The following is a 14892-nucleotide window of genomic DNA, read 5'->3' as shown; positions in this document are numbered from 1 at the left end:
CGACTTACAAGGAAGACGTCTGACTAAACAGGTGTAAAAAATTACCATTGAAAAACGTTATACAGGACTTATATTGGTGTTGCTGAATCCGTTTCTCGTGCTTATATATTTTTTTAATATTGATTTAATATGCATCCGCAAGTGGCTACAAAAAAATAGAATAATTTGGGTTTAACTTGGGGGACTTACACATAAGGTGGAAACCTCAAAAGACTGAACACGAAAGGCTGAAAATTGAAAATCTTACATAAGGCTGGAAAATGGCGAGAAACAGATTTTAATGGAAGGATTCACATATGAGGTGAATGGGGACACAAACGGAAATAAACCGAACTATTCTTGCGACTCCTTTTTTTTCAATTTTGATACAGATTTTTTCGTCCGTACTGCACAACAAATTTTAAGGTAACTTAGAAAGGAACCAGAGTTTATTTATTGTTCTTGGTTCATGCATTTGGTCTTTGATTCTTGTCAAGAATACTTCAATATGTTTCATTCTTTATTCTTCGCTCTTCCTCCTCCTTCCTTCTTTATACTTCTTCCATCCGTCTTCCTTTTTCATTCTTTCTTCTCCACTCTTCCCCCTTCCTTGTTACTTCTTCTTTTATTCTTCTTTCTTTTTTTTCATCCTTAGTCTTTTCTTTCTTCTTCCACTTTGCTTACTTTATCCTTAGTTTTTCCTTCTTTCTTTTTCCTTGTACCTTCTTCCATCTTCGTTTCTTCTTATTTTCTCTTTCTTCTTTTTTCTTTCTTGTTCCTTGTTCTTCATCCTTCTTCCTGTTTTCTTCTTCCTTCTATTTTTTTTTATTTCTTCTTCCTTTTTCCTTTTCTTTCTTCCTTCTTCTGTTTCCTTTTTCTTTTTTGTTCCTTCTTAGCTCTTTCATTTTCTTCTTCTTACGTTTTCCAACTACCTTTTCCTGGCTACTTCTTCTTTCTTCTTTCATCTTATTCCCTTCTTCTTCTTCCCTGTTACTTCTTTTCTCTTCCTCCCATGTTTCTTGTTCCTTAATCCTTATCTTTTTTCTATTTTCCTAAAAAATAAAGAAAAACGATTAAAACATAAAGATTGAAAAATAAAAAAAGAAGAATAAAGAATTTTTTTTTTATTTTTCAATCTTTGTTTTATTATTTTTTCTTTATTTTTTATTTTCAATTCCTTATTTTTTATTTCTTTTTATTATTTACTTTATTCAACGACTCAACTTGTACACCATAGTACGGTTGGGAATCATTGCATCACATCAGCCTTTCGATACATTTCAACCTTCTTATACTTTACAGCCTTTTGATACTTTTAGCCTTGTGAGACTTTCAGCCGTTCGAGATTTCAGCCTCATGAGGATTCAGTCTTATGTGTTTCAGTCTTTCGTAGGGCACCACCGCACCAGTGACCACAAAATCAACATTTCAAACGACAATTTTGGAAATAACTTCATTCGTGCATAATCCCTTGAAATGCTAAAATGCAGGGCTCTTATAAAGTCGCGGATTTCACGATATTCGCGAATTTCGCGGTTTTATCTTTCTATTCGGCGAAAATCGCGTTTTATTATTTTAGGCTGAAAACAGATTGCCACTTTTCATGACGAGCTCGTTGGTCTAGTGGCTACCGCTTCTGCCTTATAAGCAGGAGGTTGTGGGTTCAGTTCCAGGCTCGTGCTTTCCTACTTTGTATTTCTATCTTAGCTCATTCCGTGTTTCACGTTCTACCAAAACGATTCCTACTATTATAATAACCTTACACAAAATTCCAAAACCTCCCGTGGCACCTATGAGAGGTCGTAGAGTTCTCTGCACCTTTCTTAAGTAGTCCAACTAACCATCCTTCCCCTACATCAGCATTCGCAAGAACGTGGCCAGGACAGATCTCGACCACTGGAGAGTGCATTGCTTCCATCTAAGAGATAGTGATTAGTCCCAAATCAATATCTGTAGTAACGGATAAAAGTGATGCTACTCTCATACAATAGTCTTGGCTTGTACCACCTACGAATTTATGCGAATTGTTCAATGCTTGCTAATGCTAATTCAGATTGCCACTTTTCATATGGGCGTTTTCTAAAATAAGCAATCCGTTAAGATCCAAACACTTAGTATTTCGACCATTTTAACTACTGACTGGTACTTTTTCACACAATTGTTGCGAAAATTAGGGAAATTTTTTCACGATTAAGGGTACGACACCTTATATACCATGCTCTGCATAGAAAATGGGACAGAATTGATAACTGATTGCACGGTCATATGGCTACCGCTTCTGCCTCATATGCAAGAGGGCGTGGGTTCAATTTCTTCCACTAATCGCTAGAACTGGAAATGGGCTTTCATACCGTTTCCTATCTTCTTCATTCCTTATATCTACAACTTGATTAGTTCTAGCAGGCAACTGTTAGAATTCGAAATGAGCGAAAAAGCTCGTTTCGACATTCAATTAGAATATACCACCGTTTCATTACTATCATATTGGCAATCCGTTAATCAAGACTAACATCTGCCATAGAACCTAACCCCCAGATTCCAATCAAATTCCGCATAAACTCGGGGCGAGTGCAGAGGTGTTCTCGGCTTGCAGTGGGCGAGTTATTGGATCATCAATTGTTTCCCATTCGCGACTGAGCGTGAGGACGTGGCCAGCGCCTTCATCGACCATTCAACTCTCGGACTTTGCACATTGAGGTTGAAGAGTAAATCCCATGCTTCCATCCATTGGTTCCATCAATTACGGAGTAGCAACTACAAAATGCACGGACATCATGCTCATGCTTATGCTCTCATGCAGAATTGATAACTGATCGCACATCGATCAGTTGAGCGATACACGAGTTTCTTTATTTGCCGACCATCTGTAGTGTCCAGTTTTGTACGTTATCGAAGTTGCGGGCATCGAATTCAAATCATCTCGTCTTTTGGATGGATTATAAGTTGAATTGTTGAGTAGTGAATAATGAATAGATATTAAAAATAAAGAATATAGAATAAGGAATAAATATTAGTAACAAAGAACAAAGAATAAACAATAAAAAAGAATAAATAAGAAGGAAGAAGAAAAACAGATGAAGAAAGAAGGAAGAAATCAGAAGAAAGAAGGGAGAAAAAAAAGCAAAGCAAGTAGCAAAAAATAAGGAAGAAGGAATAAAGAAGAAAGAAGAAAGAACAAAAAGAGAAGAAGGAAGAAGCAAAAAAGAAGACAGAGTGATGAAGGAAGATAGAAGAAAGGTGAAAGAATGAAGGAGGGAGAAGAAAAAAGAGAGAATAAAGGAGGAAGATAGAAAAAGGAAGAAGGAATAGGGAAACAGAAAGGCGGAAAAGGATAGAAAAAAGATAAACGAAGGAAGAAAAAAAATGAAAGAAGCATAAAGAACAAAGAGTGAAAAAGGAATGTGAATTCTTGCATTGAAAATTAATCCTCGCAATTTTTCAGCTTTTTGTTATTTCAGCCTTATGTAAGATTTTTACTTTTTCAGCCTTTCGTGTTCAGCTCTATGAGTTTTCAGCCTTATGTGGAAGTTCCCAATAAGCACATTTTGTTGCTTCTTTCTGGCAGGACTCTTTCCGATGTCATTTAAAACATTTATCACAACGCGGTTTGTTGTCACAAAACTCGGCAGTGTGACCTAATTGATTGCAGTTGGTACAATTAAACACCCTCGGTAAAAAAAAGACCCACCTTAAGCAATATATTCTCTATATTGACATAGTTTGGAAGTTTCGAACCGACAAACGTCACAAAGTGCTTTTCAACTTAGTATTCTTTTTAGCATTTCCTCAGTTATTAATTGAAAGCTTTTCTATGCCCGCCATTGCATGCGAATATATCTTGTGTTGCAAGTACAATGGATACACTTATGCCCAAGGTGTCGAGAAAGTTTCCAACCCGAAAACATCCTGGACTAGATCGAGAATCGAACTTACCATCTTCGGATTGGCAATCCTACGCCTTTGCTTGCAAGGCTACTGGAAACTACTGGAGTGTTTTTTTCTCATTACATTTTATAATTCACGAGAAAGGCACCATCACCGTTTGGTGGATTATTCTAGGTTTTTATGCATATGCTAAGCTACAGTGCAAGTGTTGTCAGCATTATTATCACGTTTTCATACGTTGCCATTTCAGTCAGTTTTTTACTCCGCCGATCTGTGGTTATGGTGATTATAGGATTGCTAATCGAGTTTATGTATATTTATGCAACATATGCATAAGTATGCCAATTAAAAATGTAATACCAATCTAGCAATCATTAACATTGTTGTAGTTCTTGTGTCAGTATCTTTTGTTACTCTTCCGCTCGCTGTTCATCATGAATCAGCACACATCATCGTATTCATTGTGAACTCATTTGTTGTAAATTAGAGTGTTTCTAGAGTAGATAGATCTTCTGTTTTAAATTATCATTTTCAAATTTTGGTACACAGTCCTCAATCAAAATTTCTTTTTCTTTCTCCTTTATTGTTTTTGTTTTGTTTTCTTGTTTATAGGTAGCATACTCGCCGCTTGCGATTCGATCGAAGACATTGATCCAGATTCGGCTTAATCAAAAAAGAAACCCGTGCTTATATTTACACACTTACATAGACGTTATTGCACTTGACTATGCTTCCTGAGCCATTTATTTTAGCTTTTTATGTGAGTAACTCACCTGTGTGTTTGTTGGTTCTACATGTATGTTTGAGTTTTTCGGTTTCTTGATTCTGTTAGATATATTAAAAATATAAATATGCTCTGTAATCCTCATTGAATCAAAAGATAATGAAGATAATGTTTGTTATGTAAAACAAGTGATTTTAATTATGTTGGATCTTTTCTACAGTATGATAGCTAAGATTTGTGGCATATTGGAAGCATTTTAGGCTTGTGGATAGTTTCTGGTTTTGCATTCATAATAATACATTAAGTTTATTTTACAAAATAATATCTATGTAATTAATTGTAAAAAAAGAGATTGTGTTATAAGAAAATGGAATAAAGCCAATACATTTTTATTTAAATATTTTGTTTACTTTTATTATTTATTTGATAACTGCATCTATTCCAAGATGCATATCATTAGTAGTAGAAATTAGGTTAATAAGATCATTGGCTTTGGCCTGTTGATGGATAATAATACTCAAATAATTCGAAGCCTTGGGATTTTAGTATTCATAAAATTTAGGCATCGTTCTACATGGTTTCATTCCTCTGCCAATAATACCTTGCAAATTATTAGGTGTATGATATATTGCTATTATTTCCTGGGTACCAAGTTGGCTGCAGCGTCGATACACATTCGCCTGGCTTGTTGTAGAGCTCAATAATCGTCGGTCTTATTCGATGTTCCTCTAATGAAATCAGATTAAAGCGTATTAGATTTATAGGAAAATTTATCAAGTTATCGAAGAAATCGCGTCGTTTTCTGAAACCTCTATTATTGCTGTAGAAATAAAAATACAAACGGCAAAATGGTACGATATCTGGCGATTTTGTTCTAAAAAAGGTTTAATCCGCCTTGTTGATAACTGTTGCAGAAAATTTCATCGGTACTTCTTCTAAATATACAACAGACAAAAAAGGGGGAATGTATACCGCAAATACAGCTGTCGCATATTGGAATTGATTTCATATCAATGTGGGAGAGCTAGCCTGGCGGATGCAGAATAAGTGATAATAGAACTTTTTTAATAACTCAAGCTCCATAAAGTTAGAGAGTATGTAGGTAGTTTGGGAAAGATTGCTAAGAAATAACGATTGGAAATATCTCACGAAATTCTGGATCTGGCGTCTTAGGCTCTGTTGATTTAACACATCGTTTGGTTGTTTCGTTTCGAAACATAAGCTCGGGGCCCCAACATTGTGTCGCTTGTCAACAATAGCAGTCCGAGTCCGAGATATGCAACTTCGGCTTCGTAGGATAACGTAGTCCGAGATTGCAATTTCATATTACATTTTGGCACTTCACTAAGAACATTTTTTGTTAGTCAGCTAAAGTGTTGTATTCTAAAAGACGGGTTATTGCTCCAATTGAGGCCGATGTACGTATCTGTATAAATAACAATACGTAGTGGAATAAAATGGAAAGTACTAAACTCGTCTTAGACAGTCTTAGACATCTTTGCTGGGTTTCCTATTCGTCCCATGCGATTCACGGCAGTGAAGACATTACACTAAAAGAGCTCAAATATTTTTTCTAATTATTATGTCGATCAATGCTAGTTGCAGAACACTCGGAACCTGTTACAAATTGACCAGTGAGTCTCACAGTCCTCAAAATGTATCTTTAATATAGATTATACCTATATAGATTATAGATTATATCATTGAGTCATTACGCCGTCATGAAGAAGTTGAAGTTGTACACCCGGAATTGATCAAGGATCATCTGCTGGCTAAACATCTGATGCGTCGTTGATCGGCCATCACGAAAACCTGCCTGGTATTCGCCGAAAAAGAATTCCGCAAGTGGTCTCCGCCTGTTAAACAGAATATGCGATATAATTTTGTCCGCGAAGTTCGGAAGGGCAATTCCCCTGTTCCGATTGATGCAGCTGCTCACTTCCAAGTTTGAGAATCTCGACTGGATCTCTTCCTTCCGAGTAACTTTACTGTTTTCAGCTCATTTAGAGCCTTCTTAACCTCATCCAGCGTTGGTCGTTCCACAGCTTGACCGTAGTCGATTATGTCCATCCTGCTCATTAATACACCTTAGTTCTCACCTTTTTTTACTCACGACAGGGGCGTAGCCACGGTGGGGGGTGGGGTGTTTGGTCAAGTCATAATTTCACTTACGGGGAAATATTTACAAAACAATTAAAATCGTCGTTTCACCTTCACACCCATTTTCATAGTAAAATCTGACTGACAAGTTTGACACGTGCTTTTTGGTGTTTCCCTCGCAATTTTCTTTCTTTTTTCGGTGATTTGACATCTGTTTTGACAGACAAGGAGTAAAAAAAGGCAATCTACCGAAGCAAGAGAATCGACCTTCGAATCCACTGGTCAAGTAAATCCACATTATACAAAACGCTACACGATCGTTCGCTGTATATCAAATTCGTTTCCTGTAATGCGATGCGCAGGAATCGATGAGGAAGAATGCGGAAGAAGAATCCGGATTTTTTTTTGTTCAGGTGGGACGTCGGTTGAAGTTTGGATGATTTAATCTGCCGCCTGAGATTAGAGATGAAAGCGTGTCGCTCGTGCTCGAACTATTTGATAAGGTAGATTATGTTGTATAAGAGAAATTCCCTTCGGAATTGGGTATGAGACACCTGTACCTTGGATTTCATTTTGTACACATGGAGGCCGAAAAACTTTTCCTCCGTCCATAGATGTTTCCGATTTGAAAGAAAAATAAACTGAATAATCCACCTAGCGGTGATGATGCCTTTCTCGTTTATTATAAAATGTAACAATAAAAGCACATAAGAGAGGTCAAAATTGCACTTTAGGAGATAGATTCAGTTATTTCCATCAATTCACATTTATTTGCGTTAATTCAAATGCATTGCAGCAGTTTTTGAAAAAAAAGGTTTTTAAATTTGTTTTCCAAGGAGGGACCTTTGTGAAAAATGGAGAAAAACAATGTTTTTTAATAACTCTTGAACGCAATGTCCGATCGGGCTAATTTTCAAAAGGGTCAATTTGCGTCGAATGCAACTTGTTGCGAGTAAATCGATAATACTGAGTACAAAGTTTGTCTCACAATTTTGTACACACACACACACACATACATACATACATACATACACACATACAGACATCACCTCAATTAGTCGAGCCGAGTCGATTGGTATATAACACTATGGGTCTCCGACAGTGGCGTAGCCAGAAAATTGGTCTGGGGGGGGGTTTCTGAACATTTTTTTTTTCGAAAAAAATTTCTTCTAAAAATGTTGTCTCTGGGGGGGTTTTATGCCCAAAACCATCTCCCTGGCTACGCCACTGGTCTCCGAGCCTTCTATTAAAAGTTCGGTTTTGGAGTGATCATATAGTCTTTACGTATACTTAGTATAATACGCGAAAGGCAAAAATCTAGGACGGACTGAAGGATACATGCTTCTTGTGTCAAGCAATTGGTCATCTTTGAGATTCCTGCCATAACCATACTCGAAAGAAGCCAGGTATCCAAAAACAAAGTATGGGGAACTGCTCCGTTAACCAAATCAAATACCATTCCATTGCTTTGTTATTCGTGGGATGAATATCGGAGCTATGAGATAAAGTCTAGGAGCAGTAATCCTACAACATATGCTGACGTTATAGCTGAAAAGAAAGAAGAATAGGTATCGGAAACCTCGCATGAGGATTCAATCAAAGTTCCATAGGAAAGTTCGAAATCAGGAAACCGGTTGTGCGTGACAACAAAAAGGTGAACAAAAAATGCCGTTGTAAGGGAGGTTGTAATCGTAACAAAGGAAGTCGTATCTCATCCACCTGCGACCCCTTAAAAAGAAGTGCGCCCGGAGATCATATTATTTGTAATATTTATTTTATTTGATAGTATATTTATTGTAACATCTGGAGAATTTAGGTGATACACGCTAATGGAGGTGTATTGAGGCCGTTGAGAATAATAGCAAGACATTATGTAGACCAGAATAAAACACGTCTAGTTTAGTTCACATGCAGATAACTTCTGTTTTATTTACAATTCATGCTTCTAAAGAAACACAGTAGCTCAGATCTCTTAATCTTCATTAGAGTCTGGCTACTACATTTATATTATTTTTGCTCTCGGCTCCTTAGAGTTTTCTCAAAACAACTGAGCCTAATAAATTAAGAAATGTAAAAAAAATACTAAATATATCTGAAACTCAATTTGTACAATTGCACAACATATGAATGATTTAGTTCGAAAAATGTATTGGAGGGTAACCACTTCTTAAGGAGTGGGGTTAAATCCCACGAAACCAGTACGCTAGACAGATACGCTACGCTAGACAGATGTTTTTCCCTGCTAAGTTACGAAGGCCCTCCGTCGTCCTCCGCAGCTCAGAAGGCTACTGATGAGACCAAATTTCCAACACCAGGCACATAGCCGAACTCTAGCAATCTATTTTTAAAACCAACTTTTCACACGTATTGTTTTTGTGCACTGCCAACCGAGTAGGATGAGTATTTAGTTATGTCTGGCATCCACACACAGCTTCATCAGCAACTGCGCTCGATGAAGTAAGATTGTGTGATCATACCAGTTTGGTCGTCAGATCCAATCTTGCGAAGAAAGAGATCGCCACTCGAGTTCAGTACAATCAAGGTAATTGCCTATATTCCGGGTATAAGCCACTCGGAGTGGAGATTAATTACTATATCTGAAACGCGGTATTATGTCTGAAATCTCGTGCAATACATTTTTCGTACTAAATCTTTCACATGTTGGACAATTGCACAAATCAAGTTTCAGACATAGTAATTAATGTCCACTCCGGGTGGATTATATCCAGAATATAGGCAGCTAACTTCGATTGTAATTTTACTATAATTAGGTACGGAGCGATAATGGCAAACAATAGTTTCTAAAAATGTTGCGTAATCAAATATATACTACTGAATGTTCAAAATATATTCATATTCTGTCATATTGCTTTCATATCATTGGCAAACTAATTGAACAAAGTTTAATGATATTTCCTTTTTGAAGTTTTGTCAAAAATATGTACCACATTTATTTATTTATTTATTAAACAATAATAATTCAAAACTATATAAGTAATCTTCTAACTATTTTCTATGTATATGTGGCTATGAGCAACTATATATTGATAGCAACGTCTTTTGATCAACACCATTGTACATTTCAATACCGATTAAAGTGAATCTTGATCTTGTTCTTGAAAGCAGTTGAATTTCTTTCATTCCTGCAAATAACTGGCAATTCGTTCCAATATTTGACTGCACGATGACGAAAAGATTCTTTTAAATAATTCGAGCGATACCTAGGGACAGTTAACAGGCAAGTAAGGGATGATCGAGTAAATGTGAAAAAGTTGTGGAGGTAAACAGGTGGTCGGCTCAGTACCAATGAGTACTTTTTAGTTAGAATCTGCAACACAGAGCAGAGGCATAATTATTTGTGTATAATTTTGATTTCTTCTTGTGGGTAGTCCAATTTGCAAAAACAAAAAATGAATAAATAATTGAATGTTTTATAGTCAAATGTGAATAATTCAAAGTTTCTTTGATGGGTATGGGTATTTTTTTGCAGTTTGATAAAGCTCAATATTGCGCTTACTATTGAAAGCTACTACGAAGAATCATTAAATTACGACTAGGACAACAAACAGGACATATACAAAGACTAGCAACAGTTGTTCATTTCTCAAAATGATCGTATTACAATACGCCTACGCTTACAATATGCGGCTGTTTGTCGGTAAGCATTCAGTATGAATCAATCAAAATCTCTTTATTTCAATCGCAAATAGGTTCGGCGCAAGAGCTGCTGGCAGCACTTGCCGTAAGTCAACCTGGCCTTGGAATCGTTGCTGCCGAAGGAACTCAAATAATTGTTGCACCAGAATCGTTGATCGATTTGCAAGGTATTTAGTATTCTGTTCAATCATTTTGCGTTCACTGATCTGTGCTAAAACAAACAGATTGAAATCTAAGTGTAGATCACTGTGCGTAAATAGGGAACCATAAAACTGATATTTAAATTTAGGTTTGTACTTTCTAGGGATATCATTTTAAATTTAAATAATATTTTAACAAACCATTTCTTATCGGTTCAGTAGCTCTTTGCTTCTAGATTATCTTTTTCTTATCTCCCAATTTTTTATTGTCTTCTGCTTCCAATACCTTTTTTTAGATATCTTTTTTATTTTTTCATAATTTTATCATTTTTGTTATTAATTTGAAACATTTTCATCTGTTTTGGTTATTTCTCAAAATTTTAAAATCTTCATTCTTTTTTATTTTTGACTCATTCTTTCTTCTGACTATATACGGCACCTCCAGAAATATTGTTTCACTTCTTTATTTCGTAGGTAGTGTTCTGTTCTCAAAAAGAGATAAGTCGAAAAAAAATAAAAATAACCTATTTTGAAATGGCATGTCGCATAATGCTGAAACATGAAACTATTTCCCAGGAAATAACTTATCGAGAAGAAGTTTATCTTACCATTCATGCAATATGATTCTGATAACGTTCTCCTTTTTTTCTAGATCCACCGCTTCCTGGTGAAATCATCCAGGTGAATCCGAACACAACCGTCGAGACCAATGCAGTTCTCACGAAACCACCGATCATGTCAACGGTTGAAGTTCCCACCAAAAATGGGGCCGAGCCATTGGTTAGCTCTCCGGAGCAAAAACTGCTGGAGGTCGCCGCCCCTACGAATCTCGACGAAAGCTTGGCCGCCGTCATTGGCGTCCCGGGCAACCCGAATGTGCCGACGTCGCTAGAGCTGCCAATAACCGTTACGAATCCGGTGATAGCCAAAACGACCACCAGTAAGATCAATCCAATCTATCCACCAACGACGGCGATATCCGCTATCGCTCTTGATTCAGCGGTGGCGGCGGCGGCGGCCGGATCTGTCATCGGTCTTCCAACGGTAGCACAAACAGGTACAGATAGCTCACAAGATGAAACACACGAGACTACTAGTTCTAGCGACGACACAAACAGTAACAAAACCGAGCGTCATCCGATCGATGTGACAAGATCAGAAAAGGTGAATGGTAAAAGTATTGATGATGAAGATGAGGAAAATCGCGACTTTAATGCAGAGAACGATATCGACGAGATTATTCCCAATACCCCCGAATCTCAGATGAATAGTCATGCCGAAATATCGTCTCAGTTCAGTGACGACGAATCCGAGGCCCCAGTGCCTATACCTAACGTAGATGTAGATGATGAAGATGACAATGTTTCTGACTGTAGCGAGATTATTCCCATCCAACCTAACGTTGTAATATTGAGGAACATTAATAATGAACTGATGAACAATAATGACAATGACAACAGTAGTGATATGGAGATAGACAACCCAGAACCGACTTCCGGTAATGAGGAGAATAATCCTCATCATTCGTCGTACACGGACAGCGCCAATAATAACAGACTAGTTGAGAGATAATATCTAGCAGGCACTAGCTTAGGTGGACCGTTTGTAGATTTCAGCTCGTTGGCACAGGCTGAACTGCACCAACACGGTCACTTTGAACCGGCGTCGACCGTCGAGTTACATTTCGTTGCGCCACCGCCACAAATCCACCATCCTTCTGGTCAGCATCCACGGCCCATGCTCAGTCCTGTCGATAGTAGTTGTTCACACGATTCATTCTCATCTTCATCACCATCATCACTTTTGTCGGTCAGCAGCAGCAACAACCATACTGTCGCTATTATCAACAGCAAGTCTAACCATAGCAGCGGAAACATCACCGGTACCGAAAACGACACAAACAGCAACATCATTTTTCCTTCGTCATCACAGCATCTGTTTTTCTAAACAGCATTTCGAGCTCGAGTGGAGCGTCGACAATAGGTACTAATTATGGAATGTAAATTGAACTTAATCTTTGGTTTGATATTTTTGGGGTACGGTTGATTTAGAGATTTTGATTAGTACTTGGCTTGTAGAGGAGGATTTGTTGTCCTGTAGTAAATGTTCATTCCATTCCAAGATGGGTTAGACCAAGATGAATACACAGCTAGGTGTTTCAATCTGACCAATTTATGGACGAGAAGAAGGCGGGGGTGAAAAATTCATTTTCGGTGCAAAACATAAACAAACCGGCTGGCTCTCCCATACTAAAATCCAAGATGGCTGAATAGTGAATTTGGCAGATTGGAACACCTAGTGGTGTATTCATCTTGGGTTAGACTGCACAGCTATTAATAGGGTAGGATTGGGCAAGATGGGTCGCCTAAGGCGAACACTCAATTCTTTAACACAAAAACATTTTATTTAAACTTTTTAACATGGATCTATAAAGATAGCTCATAACATGTATGCCATGGGTACTAGAAAATAAAAATGAGTATTTTAATTTTATTTTGAATCATTAAAAAAATGTCTATTTTTATGTCAATCAACAAATGACGGAATACGATTGGTCGCCGGGTTCGCCTAAGCCTTGTGGTAAGCGTCAGATGCGATGCGTGGCTCAGTTGGCACGCATACACTATTCTAGTCGGACGCGTTTTTCACTTCTTTCTTCACATTTGCAGTCATAGATTTTGGTGTTCTTCCAGTTTGTCCAGATGCTAGCAAAGTGAAGTTGTTTCTGGACAACAAGATAAAACTTCAATATAGTGACGTGAAAAGCATACAGTTGCATAATGCGCGCAACTGTGTGCTGATCGAAATGAATTCCAAAGAAATTGTGTCGCGCTACCAAGCGGACCACAATTGGAAACGAACAATGCTTTGTGATTATAATTGTGAGTTTCGTATATCCGTATATGTTGATTGCCATCCAGTGGCCGTTCGGGTGCACGAATTATCTTCGTCGGTTTGTCACTCCACCATAGCCGACTTCATGTTAAAGTTCGGAGAGGTTATTTCGATAAGAGACGAAATGTGGAAACACTTACCACCCGGAATACCACCAAACGGAGTACGAGTGTTACGAATGAATTCGCTCCAGCATATTCCATCGTTCATCAATATCGAAGACGAGACTATAATGGCGACACGCTTGAATCAGCTCAAATCCTGTCGGCAATGTGGCCATCCGGCCCATCAGGGAAAAAAGAAATGTCATGAGTCATCCGCCGCGACCGAGAATAAAACTCAATCATCCATACCCTTAACATCAAAACCAAGCGACGAATCGAATCATTTGTTTGAGAAACTGCATAAGTCCATTTTACAAAATTTCGAGCCAAAAAATTTTTGTTTGTTTTCTGCCAGGATACGTATTTTTGGACTAGGATTCAGAATATATAAAAATCTCATTTTGGCCAAAAATGTTACATAAGCAGTTTCTCAAGCAAATGGTTCAATTGTTCTTCTTCTTCTTCATGTGCATTACGTCCCCCACTGGGATATTGCCGCTTCGCTGCTTAGTGTTCGTTCAGCACTTCCACAGTTATTAACCGCGAGATTTTCAAGCCAAGCTACCATTTTGGAATTCGTAGGGAGTGAGTGCTAGTAATGAACCCCTTAAGGACGGAAACTTACTTCAATCGCTCCGCTAGAGTAAGACTCATGACAAATTGCCATTCTGCAGAACTAGATGACAAGCAACAGGTATCAGCATCGCGTTTCGTACATAACACATGATAAAACATGCATTTTTACTTCTAAAATATGTATTTTAAAATTATGTAGCCAGGTTGCCTATTATGGCCACCCCAGTCCATAATACGCAACATCGAGTTTGTTACATACGTATTATGGTCCCCATTTGACTTACATGTTCCATTTCCACATGTTCCTGTTACCTATTATGGACCCCCTTTCTGTGCTAGTAATGGACCCTCTAGCGCGTTTACATTCATAAATTAGTTAATATAACTAAATTTCAGTCTCCCAGTGCAAAACAATTGTATGGAACTAATACCCTGATAAGTGAAGCAACTTTATCCTATGGAAGTTTGCAGAAAATAGTAGATTCAAGCGTAAACTCTCGGTTTTTTGTTCAGGGGGTCCATTATACGCACAGGGTCCATTACTAGCACTCACTCCCTATATCATGAGGCTAACACAATGATACTTTTATGTCCAGGAAAGTCGAGACAATTTCCAAACCAAAAATTGTCTAGACCGGCACTAGGAATCGAACCCAGCCACCCTCAGCATGGTCTTGCTTTATAGCCGCGCATCTTACCGCTAGGCTAAGGAGGGCCCCACAAATTGTTCACTCAAGCTAATTTCCCTCCGATCAACAACGAACTGCAAATACCATCATTCTTCAACAATCGAAACAGACGAATCAATTGCTGAAGAACGGAACAAGACGAA

The 14892-nt window shown here is 37.8% G+C and overlaps 1 protein-coding gene across 1 annotated transcript in view; it reads left to right on the top strand.

The window, feature by feature from the left end:
• LOC134221216 (titin-like) overlaps positions 1 to 12734 on the top strand; it is a 42005-nt gene extending 29271 nt beyond the window's left edge. Inside the window, 2 exon segments of the mRNA XM_062700413.1 lie at positions 10399 to 10512; positions 11138 to 12734. Of these exon segments, the coding sequence (XP_062556397.1) occupies positions 10399 to 10512; positions 11138 to 12057 (1034 nt within the window). The 3' untranslated portion in view covers positions 12058 to 12734.
• Positions 12735 to 14892: the final 2158 nt, after the last annotated feature.

The sequence above is a fragment of the Armigeres subalbatus genome, chromosome 3 (genome assembly GCF_024139115.2).
Source record: "Armigeres subalbatus isolate Guangzhou_Male chromosome 3, GZ_Asu_2, whole genome shotgun sequence".
NCBI lineage: Eukaryota > Metazoa > Arthropoda > Insecta > Diptera > Culicidae > Armigeres > Armigeres subalbatus.
Note: the sequence above shows the minus strand (reverse complement) of the source record. Positions and strands in the feature narration are given on the sequence as shown.